The sequence below is a fragment of the Aethalodelphis obliquidens genome, unplaced genomic scaffold (genome assembly GCF_003676395.1).
Source record: "Aethalodelphis obliquidens isolate GAN/ISIS:26980383/991018 unplaced genomic scaffold, ASM367639v1 scaffold45, whole genome shotgun sequence".
Taxonomy (NCBI): domain Eukaryota; kingdom Metazoa; phylum Chordata; class Mammalia; order Artiodactyla; family Delphinidae; genus Aethalodelphis; species Aethalodelphis obliquidens.
Genome location: NW_020837989.1, coordinates 8,795,789 through 8,811,944, shown reverse-complemented (window position 1 = coordinate 8,811,944; position 16,156 = coordinate 8,795,789). Strand labels below are relative to the sequence as shown.

The window sequence follows — 16,156 nt, the reverse complement described above, 5'->3', positions numbered from 1 at the left end:
CGCTGGAGGAAAGGAAAGTAACATTGGCCAGGGCCTCCGAGAGACAAATATTTTATCCCCATTTTTACAGATGAGGAAACAGAAAACCAGAGAGGTTAGCATTTTCCCCATGAAGTCAGGTACTGTGCCAAACACTTTCCATATGTCATCTCCTTGATCATCATAACATCCCTATGAAGTAATTCTTTTTTTTAAAAAAGTATTTATTTATTTATTTATGGCTGCATTGGGTCTTCGTTGCTGTGTGTGGGCTTTCTCTAGTTGTGGTGAGCAGGGGCTACTCTTCGTTGCGGTGCTTCTCATTGCGTTGGCTCCTCTTGTTGTGGAGCATGGGCTCTAGGCGTGCGGGCTTTAGCAGTTGTGGCACACGGGCTCAGTAGTTGTGGCTCGCGGGCTCTAGAGCGCAGGCTCAGTAGTTGTGGCACACGGGCCTAGTTGCTCTGCGGCATGTGAGATCTTCCCCGACCAGGGCTTGAACCCGTGTCCCCTGCATTCGCAGGTAGATTCTTTTTTTTTTTGTGGCAGGCGGATTCTTAACCACTGTACCACCAGGGAAGTCCTGAAGTAAGTAATTCTATGATCCCCATTTGTGTAGATGAGGAAACCAAGGCCTGAGACCAAATGACTTGCAGGCGTTCAAAACCAGGCAATCTGACTAGAGGGCCCATGCTCTTAACTCCCTGAGTTGCCCAATATTGGAATGAGATGTGGTGGGCTGGACCAGAACCTGGGACTACTGACTACCAGGTTAGTGCTCCAAGGTTACACATAGGATTTCTCTCTCGTTTTTTTGTTTTTTTTTTGGCTGCGTGCCATGTGGGATCTTCGTTCCCTGACCAGGGATCGAACCCGCGTCTGTTGCATTGGAAGAGTAGAGTCGTAACCACTGGACCGCCGGGGAAGTCCTAGGCTTTCTCTTGGGATTCATTGTCCCTTAAAAGCTCACTGGTCTAAAGCCCAAAGAGTGAAATCATGCCCTGCGGTTCTGGGAACCTCAGGCTGGAGAAGAAGGAAGCTCTTGCCCTGGTGTTCAAGTCTGAGCAGGTGTACTGTGGACCCTCCCTGTTTCCTCCTCTGGCTGGGAGGGAGCCCAGGTAGGGCAGGCAGGGTGGGTCAGCCCTTGTGAGTTCAGGGTGGGAGGAGAGAAGGAGGCAGGAGGGCCCAATAAAACAGGGCTAAATCTTCCCGCCTTCCTGCCTTTACCCAGGCGGTGCCCTCATCTCCTGCCTGGCAAACAGCAGGGCATGATGATGAGAGTTCAAGGTTGGCGTCAGGAGACCCGAGTCCTGGTTCTGGCTCTGGCACTCACTCCATGTGCACCCTTGACTCTGGGCAGTTTCCTTATCTACACAATGTGTGGTGGTGGTAATGGGGGATCAAAATCCTCTGTGATTTTTAGTTAACACATTATTTATTAAGAACCTACTATATGCCAGGCACTGGAGACATAGCATGTGCCAAAGCAGATTCAGGCCCTGCTTCCATGGGTCTTAAGAGTCTAGTAGGAAGAGATTCCAAGATCAAATCTTCACTGAAACTAATGTAAAATGACAACTGTTAACCAGTGTTTTAAAGGCCTGCAGAACTAAGGGAGCCCAGGACGGTGGGAGTAGGGGGAGAGGGAATGGGTTGACAGTCTGAGGGGCAGCAAGGAAGGATGCGGTGAAGATGTGGTTTACTAGATGAACATCCGCTGGCAGGGGACAGCACCCTGTTGTGAGATGGTTCACCCAAGAAACTGGGAGGAGGCCAGTGGGCCTGGGGAAGCATGCAGGAGGCTGGCCATTTGAAGACATTGTGGGCCATGGTAAGAGAAGTCATTGAAGTTTTGGGGTTTTTTTGGGGGGGTTGGGGGGAATTAGGGAGGGGATACTTAAGAGAGAAAGAGGGTTACATTTGGAATATGGGTCAACGTATCTTCTAAGGAAAAGAATTTTTAAAAAGCCACTCCCTCTGAGGAGCCTTCCCGGATTTCTCCACCTTTGACCTATGGTATCCCTCCCTCTCTGGCCTGCAGCCCGGCATGACAAACTCAAGCCTCCAGGGCAGCCAGACCTGGGCTTTGTCTTCCTGCACTGAACTGCACTGTGGCTTCAAACGAGGTCCTCCACCTTCCCAGGCCTCAGTTTCCCCAGCTGTGCCGAAGCAGGTTGTCTCGAAGGACCCGCCCAGTGCTAACGCAACGTGATTCGCTCTGGCAGGAGCGGTGGGCTGCCCGCATTGCTGCGCAGGCATCGGACTGTCGGCTTGGGCACCGTCACCAGGCTACGGGCGCTTTCCTCCCGGGCAGGGGGCAGCGGGCGAGGATCGCGGCGCCAGACGTTGCGCAGGAAAGTGGGGGCGCGACCCCCTGCTCGAGCGGGCACCGCGCGGCCCCGCCCCCGCAGCCAGCTGCCCTGCGGCAGCCGGGGCCCGAGCTCCGCCCTCCTCCTCCCGCCGGCCTCTCTCCCTCCTCCCTCCTCCCTTCCTCGCTCGCTCGCTCCCTCCCCCCCGGCCGGCTCGGCGCTGACTCCGCCGCACGCTGCAGCCGCGGCTGGAAGATGGCGGGGAACGACTGCGGCGCGCTGCTGGACGAAGAGCTCTCTTCCTTCTTCCTCAACTATCTCGCCGACACGCAGGTACGGCCAGCAGGGGCCACGGGCCCAGAGCCAGGGCTGCTGAGCTGCGGGGGCTGCCGCCGCAGCCGCGGAGGCCGGGAGGCAGCGGTGGGCGTGTTGGGGGGATCGGGGGTTCCAGGCTGCAGAGCCCCCCTTCCGTGCACCCTGCGATGCGCTTCGTTATGGGGACTGGGAGCTGGAGGTCCTCCCGCGCGTGCCGGAGCGTTGGGGGCGCTACGGCCGCTGGGGAGGGTCTAGCCTTCGTTGCTTGGAGTCCGGCCCCCACGCCCGCAGAGCTGGGGGGTTCTGCGCTTCCTTGGGGAGGTTGAGCCGCGCCAAGGTGTGGGGGACCCTTACGCTGGCTCTGGGTGCGGGAGGCGCGCCCTCAGGCTCCCGGCACTTGCTGCCGTACTTTCACGTGGACTTGTGGCCCGGGCACAGGCGCTTGCCCCGGTCCCCGGAGTCCCCTGATTCTCCAGTCTCGAATACCCCGCGTTCTGCTGCTGCCCCCCTCCCCCGCCAAGGCTCCCCCAAAGCGCCAGCAGCGCGGAGTTTCCTGCCAGTTGCCCGCTGAAGCCATAGGGGTCTGCGGGGCACGTGGACATGCGGGCGGGGATAGAACCTTCCTGGTTTCGCTAACCGGCGGAGCCCCCGGGGGGAAAAGCACGGCAGGATGGGGGCGGAGGACTGTCTGGGGATGCCTGGGTCCCCCTGCGGCGCGCGGCCCCGGTGCGCGCTCGGCGATGCTGGGGGAAGGGAAGGCGAGGCGGCGTCCCGGGCTCTGGCGGCGCCTGGGAGCCCCACCGGAGACACGCGCGTGACAGGAGAGGGTGCCCTGGTGTGCCGGGAGTTGGAGGGGGGGCGAGGAAGCTGGTGACTTGGAGACAGGGGCGGGGGGGGGGTTGCTGCTGGGATAAGCTGCACTGAAAATGCCAGCACAAGGCGTGCGCGCCCCCCACCCCTTCCCTAGTTTTCCCCACCCCATGCCTGTTGCAATCATAAAGTTTGGCCCCATAGTTAGGGCTTTTTCTACGGCCGCCCCGCTGCCGGTAGCAGGGCGGCTGGGGATGCGGCGGAGCCGAGAATGAGACCCCGGATGCGGGCGCATGCCTGTGCTCCGAGAGGGGCCGCTGGGCGCTCCCGGGCGCGGCTCGCTAGGGCTGGTTTGGTACCTGGAGTCGGAGCGCCGTTGCCGGCTTGTTTTGCATAACACTGGAAGGGAGGGGGAAGTCGGGGGGGGCGGGATGTGGGAGGGGAGAGAGGGAAACTTTGCTTCTTGTTATATCTGCCTGTCTTTGGGCGGCAGCAGCTGTCATGGGACCGGGTGGGCGGGGAGAGGCTTGCTAGCTGACTTCTTGCCTTGAGATGCGACTTGGAGGGGACGCAGCAGACGAGACGTTCAGCTCTGGCGGACCTTGGGTGGCGAGTCCTGGCTGGCTGCTGGAACCGAGCGGCGTGGCGGGGTGTCGCCGAGAGGAAGCCCGCCACGCGCAGGAGAAGGCCGGTCCTCGCCCGCTGCGGACGTTCATGCGTCAGGGAGCCGCGGGGCCTCGTGGTCGGTGGCGGGCCCGCTTGGGTGGGTTCCGGGCAGGGGCCGAAGAGGCTGGTGGCGTGTGATCGCGCTTCTCCAGGCCGGGGGAAGAGTGTGATGAACGGTCTGCGCGCGCGGGTGTGTGTGTTTGTGTGCACACGCCGCGCGCGCCGGGCGCGTACCTTTACCTCTGACGAAACTGCAGTGTAGCTCCCGCGGCGGTCACCGGGCGCAGTCACTCGCCCCGCTCCCATGTCTGCTCCGAAGGCCGATCCCAGCCCTGGCACCACCACGGCGCCCCCGGCCCCCCAGCCGACAGCCTGGGGCCAGGGGGACTGGATGCGGGGTGGATCGAGTTGCCGCTAGGAAAGTTCTGCCCTCGGCCCTCTTACTTGTCTGGGGTTGACTCCAAACCTTTCCCTAAGACGCGAATGAAGGAGGCCTGAAATTGCCAGAGTCTTGTTCAGAGACCCATAGCAAGAACTTGTCCGTTTTGGGTTTAACTCCATCTTCTGTGTTCTTTGGCTCACCAATAATTTTTTGCCCTTTTAGCCATCCGGAGTGCGTACCCAGCAGGGATATTTCACCTAAGGAAACTTGAAAATTGGGTAATCAGGTATCAGCAGAAGCAGTGCAGTGAAAGTTAATCCGGGACGTTTTGCTTTTTTTATTTAACCACGTGATAGGCTGAAGCTCTTCTGGTGATCTTTGCCGGCCCAACTTGGGCAATGTAATTGATAGGGGGAGCTTTGCAGCCGCCCCTAGAAGGCTCATAGAGCCAGCCGGAAGAGGACCTGGGCGGGTCATCGCGTGCCTCCTCATTTTACAGTTGGGGATAGAGGCTGTGAGGGCTGAGCGGCTGGTACAGGACCACGCAGCCAGTGGGTGACAGAGCCATCCAGGGCTCCTGACTCCAGGTCCTGTGTGTTACCTCGAAATAGCACTGGACTTGGAGTCAGAAGGCCTGAGTGGAGTCGCCTTCCCCACTCTCTGGCTGGGTGACCCTGGAGCAAGCCATTTTAACTCTCTGAGCCTCCTTTCCTCCATCTGTCAAATGGGGTTGGTGGCGCCGCAAGAGAAGGCCCTCGGTTGCTTGCGGTGAGCACTGTTTGCATGTGAGATGTCTGTTGTTCCTGCAACTTCCTCTCCTCCCCCCAGACCCTCCCCTCCTCCCCTCCCCCTTTGGAAGAGGTGGGGAGAGTGAGTAAAAGTAATTTATCGGCTCTATCCCAAAGACTTGTCTTTGGTGGCTAACCCAGGGTTAGATAGAGAGAGGGCTCCTGTTTAGGAGACTTAACTTTTACCCATTCAGGGCAAAGTTCAGAGATTCGGCAGACCAAGGATTGTGAAAGTTTTTTGGAAAGGTTTGGGGCATGTTCCCAAAGGACTTTGGGTTGGCTTCCCGTTGTTCAGGCTGTGCCCCTTGCCTGCAGTGCCCTCACCCACCATTCCTGCATGGCCCTCAGCTCTAGCAGGCCTCCCCAACCCGGCTTGCCCTGCTTTCTCTAGCCTCTGGTTTTCTTAGTCTGTGTTATACAACCAAGCACTTTGTGTGTGCGTTCCGTCCCAGTAAGATTCTGGAACTAGAGTTGTGCCTTTCATCTCTTTGTGCCCCGTGGCACCTGTCACCATGCTGAGCTCCTTTGCTCAGCTCTTGGCTAGGCACAGGAATTACAGACAAGGGAAGCACTCAGGCTGGCTGGGGAGACAGCCGGGCAGAGTATGGAAGAGAGGAATGCAGAGGGCTGCAGCTGTGGGCAATGACTTAGGCTCCAAAGGCCACACAGTAAGCCCACACTAAATCTGGGTTGTTCGAAGTCACTTGGGGCATCAAGCATAGGTGCCCAAAATGTCAGAGTTGGCAGGAACTTTATTTTCATTTATTTATTTAAAAAAATTCTTTGAATTTTATTTACTTTTTATACAGCAGGTTCTTATTACTTATCTATTTTATGCATATTAGTGTATATATATATCAATCCCAATCTCCCAATTCATCCCACCACCACCACCCCAGAGTTGGCAGGAACTTTAAATAATTAAGTCCAACCTGTTATCATTTAAAAATATTTAATTATAGAATTGTTGGGAAATACTGGCATGCATAAGGAAAAAAATGGAAAATATGTAATCTTACCCAAATCTAATCACTCTTAATTTTTATATGTTTTCCGACTTTTTCCTGTTGATTCCTATGGATTGTATCTTTTGTACAAAAATGGAGTCATTCTTTACTTACTAATTGTAACTTGGAATCTCACTGTTGTAGCTTGCTTTTTTTTTTGTCCTCCAAACAATATGCTGTCACTGTCTTTCCACATCAACAAGTATTCTACTTAATATCTTAATGGTTATATAATATTAAGGGTTGAACCATAATGCATTTAATCAATCCTTTATTGTTAGTCATTTAAGTAGTTTATAATTTTTTTTTTTTTTGCTCCTGTAAGCCATGCTGAAATGAGTATCTTTGCATATGCCTTTTCTTCATTTGAATTCCTAGAAATGAAATTACTCTGTCAAAGGAACTATGCAGGCGTTTAGTAAACACATTTCTGGATTGCCTTCTAGAAAGATTGTGCTAATTTCACACCAGCATTGTGTGGGAATGCCTGGTTCCTCATACTCCGGTAACTTGGTATTTTAATTGTTTTTCATTTTTACCAGTCTGTTCATCAATAAATTTTGTCACCTTATTGTTTTAATGTGCATTTCTTTGATGACTTGTGATGCTGAACCTTTTCCCCATATGATTATGGGCCATTTGTGGTTCTGTTCTGTGAAATGTTGTGTTGGTGAACTTGGCCCATTTTTTGATTGGTATTCTATCTCTTCATTGTTCTAAGACTGGATCCGAGCACCAGAAGGGGCTCATGCCACATGGAGAATTGGGGAAAATGGGTTCACTAATGTTGACTTGCTAAGTCTGGAATATTGCTGCCTCCACAGCCCCTGAAGCCAGGGTTAACTTCTTTTCCAAGTCAGGGTTCTGGCCATCTATAGGGGCAGGTTGAAGTGAATCCTTCACTGGGTGCCTTTACCTACTCTAAACCTGTGTGAGACCCAGGGGAGTAACTTTTTCACCTGAGCCCAGAAGGGGACACGTTTGCTGGATTTGTTTACCAGAGGCCCAGGGTTCACTTTCACTGGGGCTTCCTGGCTGGTGCTAAATGATCAGGATGCCTGTGAAACCCAGGAAAGGCAATGGCCCAGCAACTGGGCCCTGGGGGCTTATATTTCCCCTTCCCCCTAGGGTCCTCCTCTCCCCAGCTGGTGCAGGCCAGCCAGAAGCTTCATCATTGCCAAAAAAAGGTGAGTCACCCTTTTTTTTCTGTCTCTGGAACAATAGAAGGAATACTGGTTTGAGTCAGAAGCAGCCTTGCAAATGGGAGCTTGGATTTGGGCTTAGAAGTGAGTCCCTGATACGAGCACTGCAGTGTTAATGGCTATCTCCTAGGACGATGATGCGTTGTCGTCATCATCAGTGCAATTCATGGAGCATCCGCCATGTGCTGTGTGCTCTGCTGAGCCTTCTGTTTGCATTATTACATTTCATTCTCATAAAGATTCTACAAAGTGTAGGTGCTGTTATTCCCATTTTACAGATGAGGCATTTACAGTTTCAGAAAACTCACTGACTTGCTGAAGATGCTCTCCCTACATTACCTTGGAGTAAGTGGAAGAGCCAGGATCAGTGGGCAAGGTCCCTAGACCTCTTGGCTCCAAGTTCCATGAAGACAGGGACTACTCTGTTTCTGTTCATAGTTCTGTTCTGTTCATAGCACCTTGAGCAAATGAAGGCCAACTGTAGAGAAAGAAGGCAGAACTCATAAGTCCCTCTGCTTCTCTAGGCCTCTGTTCCTCAGTCTATGAAATGGGGATATTAGGCCCTAACTCTCAGGTTTGGGAATTAAATAATCGAATGTATATAAAATGAACATCCAACTGCTGTTCACAAAACTTGGAATCTTTCTCTCTCTGAAACACTTTAGAAGGGCAAGAGCAAGGATGGAACTAACTCCCGCCCAGGCAATCTTTTCTCTGTAGGAAAGGGAAGCATAGTTCTTGTGATATAAGGGTGGAGGGAACCCAAATACAGTCATTTAGAAGAGAATGAGCAGTGTTGTTTACTGTCTCTCCTCTTCCAACCTAGTTGAATGTCTCACATACATCCTGTGGACTCTCAGCTGATGAGGAATCAGTTGGATTGGACTGACCTTTCTGTTCCTCTCTCCGACTCTGGTCTAGGTCCTTGTCCATTGACAACCGGATTCCTGCATTTACTACCAAACGGATCTTTGCCACACCAGACTTTGCCCTCTCTTACTTGTCCTCAGCCTTGACGGCAGATCAGTCCTCCTAGAGTACATGTCTGATGTCACTCCCTTGCTCACACATCACCCATGGCTCCCCAGTACTTTTAACTTAAAGGCCAAAGTTTAGCTTCATGTGCAAGAACTCTCCAACTTCAAGAACCTGAAGGTTCTTGAAGTTGGAGAGTTAGGCCCCTGAGTTCATCCTGAGTTGTCTGCTTTCCCTTTGGGATCCTCGTCCGCCCCAGGCTATGTCATGAATCTTCTTCCAGGAAACGTTGGCTCATGCAGCTGTTTTCTGTCTCCTCTGTCTCCATTTCCACTATTTCCATTATTTATCCTGCAAGATTCAGCTCCCATGCCATCATTTTGGTGACGCCTTCTCACCTCCAGGTACCACTACTCCATCCCACGTGTGGCAGGGTGCACTCTGAAGCCTGGCTGGGTTTGAGTCCTGGTTCTGTGATTTACTAGCTGTGAGACCTTTGGTGGGTCATGTGACTTCTCCAAACTTACATTTCCTCATGTGTAAAGGTAACGATAAATAGTACTTCCCTGATAAAGCTGCTTTGAGGAGTCAATGAGAATCAAAGGACAAAATGGATTTAAAGCACCCCACACAATGCATGGCATAGAAGCACCCAATAGTAGATGCATCTCTTCTAACATAGGTCTTGTTAAGTGTTTAGGAAATCACTCCAGATTGTTAAGCTCTATGAGGGCAAGGATTTTTGTTCACTTCATTGACCATTTTTTCCCACAATGAATAGACAAGTGCCTGGAACACAGTTCAGAATCCTCACTGAGTGAACAAATGAGCTAGACTATGAGCCTCTTCAGAGCATGTGTTCCTGAGAAGAGACAGACTAATAAAACGCTTGTGGAATGACCTGAAAGCTCCTCTCCAGGCCTCCATCCCCACCATTTTAATGTATTCATAGCTTCCCTGCAATTCAAGCCCCAGGTCACACCTGACCGCTCTGGAAGGCCTGTGAAGCACACTGTACTGCCTCTTCCACTGAGGTGGAGGGTGCCACTTACTATCTACTGGTGCCTGCGTGCTTTTTTTTTTTTTGGGCTGCTTGGCATGCGTGATCTTAGTTCCCTGACCAGGATCAAACTCGTGCCCCCTGCAGTGGGAACTCGGAGAGTTTTAACCACTGAACCGCCCGGGAAGTCCCTGCCTGCATGTATGTGTTTAACCCTACAACTAGGATGACAGCTCAGGGAGGGCAAGAAAAAATCATTTTTATCCTGGTCTAGCATTGTGGTTACCCATGAAGCAGATGAGTTTTTGAGCAGAAGAATGTTCTGTATGATTAGGTGTCAGGTTCTCTGCAAAGAACTTTGTATTTTAAACATTTTACGATGGAAAATGTCGAACATACACAGCAGAAGCCAGTGGTGGGAAGGGAATAGGGAATCTCCATGCCCCCGACACTCAGATTCAGCCATTTTGGACCAGGGGCCACTCTTGTTCATCCACCCACAGAACACATGTCATCTATGGCTGTTTCAGTGTGTATCTGTGAAGAGACTTGAGTACTGTTGCATGGGTTTCTTCCAGTAATGGTGAGGTGGCTTCTGTTTCTCCCGTTTTGTAAGTGATGAACTTGAGACACAGGGGTTAAGTCATTCAGGGTCTTGGAGCTAGTGAGTGTCTAACCTGGGATTTGAACGTTGGTCCTTAAGCAGCTCCCTCTCCTCAGCTTGGGAGGGATCTTAGAGTGCATCAGATCTACCCCTGCCTTTCCCAGAAGAAGGGACACTGGGGCACAGGAGAAGAAGCCATCTTGCTGGAGGAAGCTCAGGTCTCTGACTCTCTGACGAGTTCTTTTCCAGTATCAGGACTTGAGGGGAGGGTGGGTCTTGGCTGTCAGAGAGGGACAGGGTGATAGTCCTTGGAGAGACACTGCTGCCCAGGGTGGCTGGGCTTTGTGGTGGCTGTAGGACCCTGGGGTGCAGTCCACCACCACCCTGGGCAGGCTGCACGTTCCTCCTGCTCTCGCTGTTCCTAAACCCCAGGGGCCTCACCCACTTCCCTTGCAGTTGACCTTGGTTTTCTCATTAGATGCCGAGGACCATCCTTTGAGGGAGACAGGGCTGCAGGGTTAGGGGTTGACAGAGCTGAGAGGAGGGGCCTGTCCTGGAGTTACATAGCTAGGCCATGGTGGCAGCAAGACTCCTGGGCTCCCCGCTCTGCTCTTTCCTTAGGGAAGAGCCTGAGTTGCAGCTCAGGTCTAGAGTAGGAGACCAGAGAGACTTTTACAAGTCATTGGCAAAGTCATTGATTAATTATCCCCAAAGGCCTGTAATTACTGCTCAGTCTTTTAGGAAAGAAAACAAATGTTTTCTCTAATTATTTGTTTCAGTGGCTGAGAGGGCTTTGAATCCTAGGATTGTACTATGCTTGGGGCAAGCCCTGTGGCCTTTGGCACAAAATTTCTTTGTGCCTCAGCATTTTTATCTAGGAAATAGGACTGATAGTAGCAGATACCTTAAGGGGTTTTAGGAAAGGCTACTTTCCTAAAGATGATGCCCATAAAGTGTTTCGAAATGCCCAATAAATGGGAGCCATTGTTAATAATAAAAACAGGCAAATATAATTCAGATCTTTTTTTTTCTTTTTTTTTTGCGGTTCGCGGGCCTCTCACTGTTGTGGCCTCTCCCGTTGCGGAGCACAGGCTCCGGACGCGCAGGCTCAGCGGCCGTGGCTCACGGAACTAGCCGCTCCGCGGCATGTGGGATCTTCCTGGACCGGGACACGAACCCATGTCCCCTGCATCGGCAGGTGGACTCTCAACCACTGCGCCACCAGGGCAGCCCATAATTCAGATCTTGCTACTTATCTTCCCACTGAACTCTTGATCCTTGATCCTGTCTTAGCCCTGAGGTTTCTAGTATTATAATTTCCTTTCCCCTGTACTTCTGGGGGGACTGAAGAGGAATCCCATCCAGCCTTAGCCAGGTGTTCCAACGCGGCTTTTAGGAAAGCGAATCCAGTTAGATGCTGCTTGAAGAGAGGAGAGGAAATATCAGGTAGTGATTAAGAACTCTGGGCTTTGGAGTTTAACTTCCAAGGGTTTAAATCAGCATTCTACCATTTACTAGCTGTGTGACCTTGAGCAAGTGTCTTAACCTCTCTGACCCCAGTTGCCTCATGCAAAATTGGGGGTAATTATAGTATGTTCTTAGGATAACTGCAGAAGATAAATATGCCTGCCACATTGCCTGACATATAGCAAGCACCCAATAAATGGTAGCCTCTGTGAAGACGACAATGGTAATTATGTAAATACACCAAGGTAAACTTGAGCTTTCAGGGAGTTGGGAGTGCCTTAGAGACCATCTTGCTCAATGCCCTTACCTTGAAGTAAAGGAACAGACAGGGAGCAGACCAGGGAAAGCCTTCAGATCACCCAGCAGAGGCAGGACAGGACCCCTGGCTGCTATCTGCTTGGCCAGGGCTGGCTCTCCATAGCAGGGACTCAGCTGTCTGGGACCCACTGTCTGGGAACTCAGCTGGGAGAGCCCTGCTTGGCCGAGATGGATGCTCCCCGGCAGCTCTGCCGCCGTGTTTTTTCCTTGTGCTTGCCTGGCAGAACAGAGTCATTTAGCAGAGGGAGAGCGAGGAGACGTTAGAAACCAAGCCCTGAGCAGTTGCAGCAGCCGGCCCACGAGTGGCTCCCTGATGTTGCCATGGCAAACAGCCTTGGCAACGTGGCTGCTTGAGCCTTTATTTCTGGTCTCAGGCTCCTCTCAGAGAACTGTGGTACCCAGGACACTGGGGAAGGCCCTGACCTGGTTCTTTGGCACTGAGGATGGCCCAGCCTCTATGCTGCTAGTAACCCCAGGCCCCAGCAGCCCCTGCTCAAAACATCTGCAGGCCCACCCTCAATGACCTGCAGAATCAAGCTCCTTGGTATGGCATTCGGGGCCTCAGATGCCTACCCATTTATCCATCATTCCATCCATCCATCCATCCATCCGTCCGTCCGTTCACTCATCCGGTATTATTGATCATGCAACACTGTACCCATTGCCACAAGAGTAGAACAATATATTATTTTTAACGTGGATCCTGATGTTAGGTGTTCCTAGGCCGCCCTCCTCTTCAACCATATCCTTCAACCGTGACAGTGATGAGAACAGTTAACAACTGCTAACCCTTTCAAGCAACGGCATTTAATCTCAGAGGAACCCCATGAAGTGGTCCGCCCTGTTATCCCCATCTTACAGTTGGGTAGACTGAGGCTGACTCCCCAGTTTGAGGTGCTGGCACTGTTCTGCAGTTCCTTCCCTATACCTGGTAACCACTAGGGCCCCTACCATGAGGTATCTGTTGCCCCTCCCAATCTCCAACAGCATCCTTCAAGGCCAGCTTGAGTGCTGCCTCCCCTAATCCTTCTCTAAGAAGTGCTCCCTTTCTGCTCTGTGATCCCACAGTCTATGGCATACATTTGCATGTCCTGCCTTCACTCTGTATTCTGTCACCCTGATTCGTTTATATCTGCCACTCAGCCACTCCAAAACAAAACACACAGGGAAACTGGCTGTAAGGGAGAGCTTTGAATGTCCTGGTGAGAAGTCAGCAAAGGTTTTTGTTAGTAGTATTATTTATAACAGTAACCATAAGAAATAGGTAACATTTAATGACCACTTACTATGTGCCAAGTACTAAGCTAGGACCTTCAGGTACATTGTCAGGTAAAGGAGTCTCAGCTACCTGGTGAGGTTGGTCCTATGACAAACCAGAAAACTAAGGGTATAAGAAGTTCAGTGACTCACCCCCAATCACCCAGACAAGTAGTGGAAAGGCTGGGATTTGAGCCTAGGTCTGCCTGGCTTCAGGGCACATGGTCTTAACCACTGCAGTGTGACTAATCTGGCTGAGCATATAGAAAGGACTGGAATGGGGGTGATGGACAGCAGGAAGGAGGCATCTAAACTTGCCCTCAACCGGGGGGCTCAATGGAAGTGAGTGGATGTGGGAGAGAAGTGCAGAGTACAGGGGGCTCAGAGTGGCATCCCTATAACTGAGATGGTGGTAGGGGGTGGCAGAAGAGAATTTGCTTTGGGGGAAGATTTGTATGGGGAGTAGATACCTATTTATTCTGGCCCCACCATGTGCCAGGTTCACCCCCATCCCTGGCCTTCCCTGGCCTTCCCTGGAGCTTGTTAAATGCAAAACTCTGGTCCCAGCCTGTGATAACCTTTGTGTATGTGTTTATTCTCTACCGTTCTCTCTTCTGTAACCAGTCAGGACCAGAGCTCCTTAAGGAGAGGGGTCTTGTCAGGCTGGTTCAGCATCAAATCCCCCAGTGCCTGAACAGTGGCTGGCACACTGTAGGCCCCCAATACATATTTGTTGAATGACTAAATGAATGAACAAATGCTGTTTGATCTTTCAGGAAAGTCACCAGTCATTTGCCTGGCCCCAGAAGCTCCTTCTCTGTGCTTGGAGCTAGAATGTGTGGGTGAGGGGTGTGTGTGGTGATTGTACTGGTCCCCACAAGGGCCCCACTGCCGTCATCTCCAAGATAAGCCTTGCATACAGAGGAATCAAAGGCAAACATTTTTTTGGAGCCTCCAGAAACCCCTATCAGAACGCACCTCCAGTGGGCAGGTCTTTGTGGAATGTTAAACCACAGGTTAGGAATCCAGTCTGTTACAGGGCGTTGCTCTGGCCCAACTCAAAGCTTCAGGAGTCTCTCGCGTATCTACAGGGAGGGATTTGGTCAAATGTCCCTACGCCTTCCAGGGAGATTGAAACCAACACCTTACACTGGGCCTCATGTCCATTGCCCAGCCGCTTTTTCCAGAGGGACTGGGCAAGCTAGCCTCCACTATGGAGGAAGCAAGTGGGGAGGGAATCCAGGGAGGTAAAGTGGGGGAGGGATCACTCAGGGACCAAGGACTGTACTCTCCAGCCCCAAAGGATTAACTCTAAGCCATATGCATCATTCCTTGCTCAGGATCCCCTCAAGACTCAGTCTGTTCCACAGAAGAACACTCCTTACCCTTCCTGCCTAGGGCCAATTCACTCTTCCTTTACACACAATTCTTACAAGCTTGGCAGTCTTGTCCATGCCTCAGGACATTAGAAACAGCAAACCCGTTTTGTTAGCATGTGTCCGTGCAAGCGTTTGGTTCCACCAGAGACAGAAACACGTGGACTCAGCACTGAAAACCACTTGGGGCGTTTTAGTGAAGGGGCGAGGAGGCCCCTTGTTCTTTTTTTTTTTAAATTACCACTATTTATGGGTAATTTAATGATTTTTTAAATATAAATTTATTTTTATTTTTGGCTGCGTTGGGTCTTCGTCGCGCGCGGGCTCTCTCTAGTTGTGGTGAGCTGGGGCTACTCTTCGTTGCAGTGCGCGGGCTTCTCATTGTGGTGGCTTCTCTTGTTGCGGAGCACAGGCTCTAGGTGTGCGAGCTTCAGTAGTTGTGGCACACGGGCTCTAGTTGTGGCTTGCGGGCTCAGTAGTCCTGGCGCAGGGGCTTAGTTGCTCCACAGCATGTAGGATCTTCCTGCACCAGGGCTCGAACCCATGTCCCCTGCATTGGCAGGTGAATTCTTAACCACTGCGCCACCAGGGAAGCCCAGGCCCCTTGTTCTGAATACATTACTGTACAAAAGTACAAAGCTCTAATGCATGGTAGAGACAGCGTGTCATCTCTGAGGAAAGGTATATTCTGATTGGTGTTCTCTGTTCAAGGGAGTAAGAAAGTGAAATGTATTTTGGTGTTACCGTGTAAAATAGGAAGTCTGTCAAAAGCAGGAAAAGTTTCAAAGTTCTCTATTGATATGAACCCTGCTTATTGTGAGCACACATTATTTCTCGATAATGCCAGATGAAGAAGGAGTTAGTCTAGCCGTAAAAGTTTCTTTGAAAGTTGGTGCAGTCTCCTCTGGTGAGATGTTATCTTTTGGGTTTCCAAGGCTGCATGGAGTAGTAGAAAGAGCCTGTGACAAGCGCTGCGTGGCTTCAAGAAACTGTGTAAACTCGTGATGAATGAGAGCAGACTGTCTGGTTTAGATCTTAGCTTTATGACTATTAGCTGTGTGACCCAAGGAGTTAGCCGCTCTGTGCTCTAGTTAGCCAGCTCCCAGATGGGAATAATAATAGCTTCTACCTGCCAGAGTTGGTAGAACTAATCAGTAGTTCTCAGCCATGAGTGCATATCAGAATCATCAGTGTAGTTTTAAAAAAATAATAATTATATGTCTGAAGCCATCCCAGACTTACTGAATGAGGATCTTTGAGAGCAAGCCCTTAAGCATCTATGTTTTTAGAAAGCTCCCTGTCATAGCACCCCTGCCTTGGGCCTGAACAATCAGATACTATTTGTAGAGTGTCTGGAATTAACTCTGTTGTCCCCTCCCTTCTCTGTCCTTCCTGCCTTAGTCCAGAGCACAGGATACAAATGATGGAGAAGCAGATAGAAGGCCCCTATATGATGCCTGTGTAAAGCAGGGTGGCTTCCTTATCTGGCATTTCTATTTGATCTTCACATCAATCTCGTGTCATAGGCAAGAGGAGAGCAGATTTCCCATTTTACAGAGCGGGAAGTGGAGCCCCAGAGGGTGATTTGACAGGATCCTGCAGTGAATCAGTTTTCAGATATTTGTCTTCATCCCTCTGTCTGTCCTCAAGCCTCAGCCACACACACACACACACACACACACACACACACACACACACACACAC

At 51.2% G+C, this 16,156-nt stretch overlaps 1 protein-coding gene across 3 annotated transcripts in view; it reads left to right on the top strand.

Moving 5' to 3' along the window:
• Nucleotides 1–2,483: 2,483 nt before the first annotated feature.
• PPARGC1B (PPARG coactivator 1 beta) overlaps nucleotides 2,484–16,156 on the top strand; it is a 107,052-nt gene continuing 93,379 nt past the window's right edge. The window contains exon 1 of one of the 3 annotated variants that reach the window (XR_003427733.1): nucleotides 2,484–2,618. Coding sequence is in view for 2 of the 3 variants with exons in the window: in XM_027081611.1 (XP_026937412.1) it covers nucleotides 2,541–2,618 (78 nt within the window). In the remaining variant the exon portion in view is untranslated. The remainder of the gene's footprint in view (nucleotides 2,619–16,156) is intronic. The other 2 variants (XM_027081611.1, XM_027081612.1) reach the window with 2 other exon arrangements.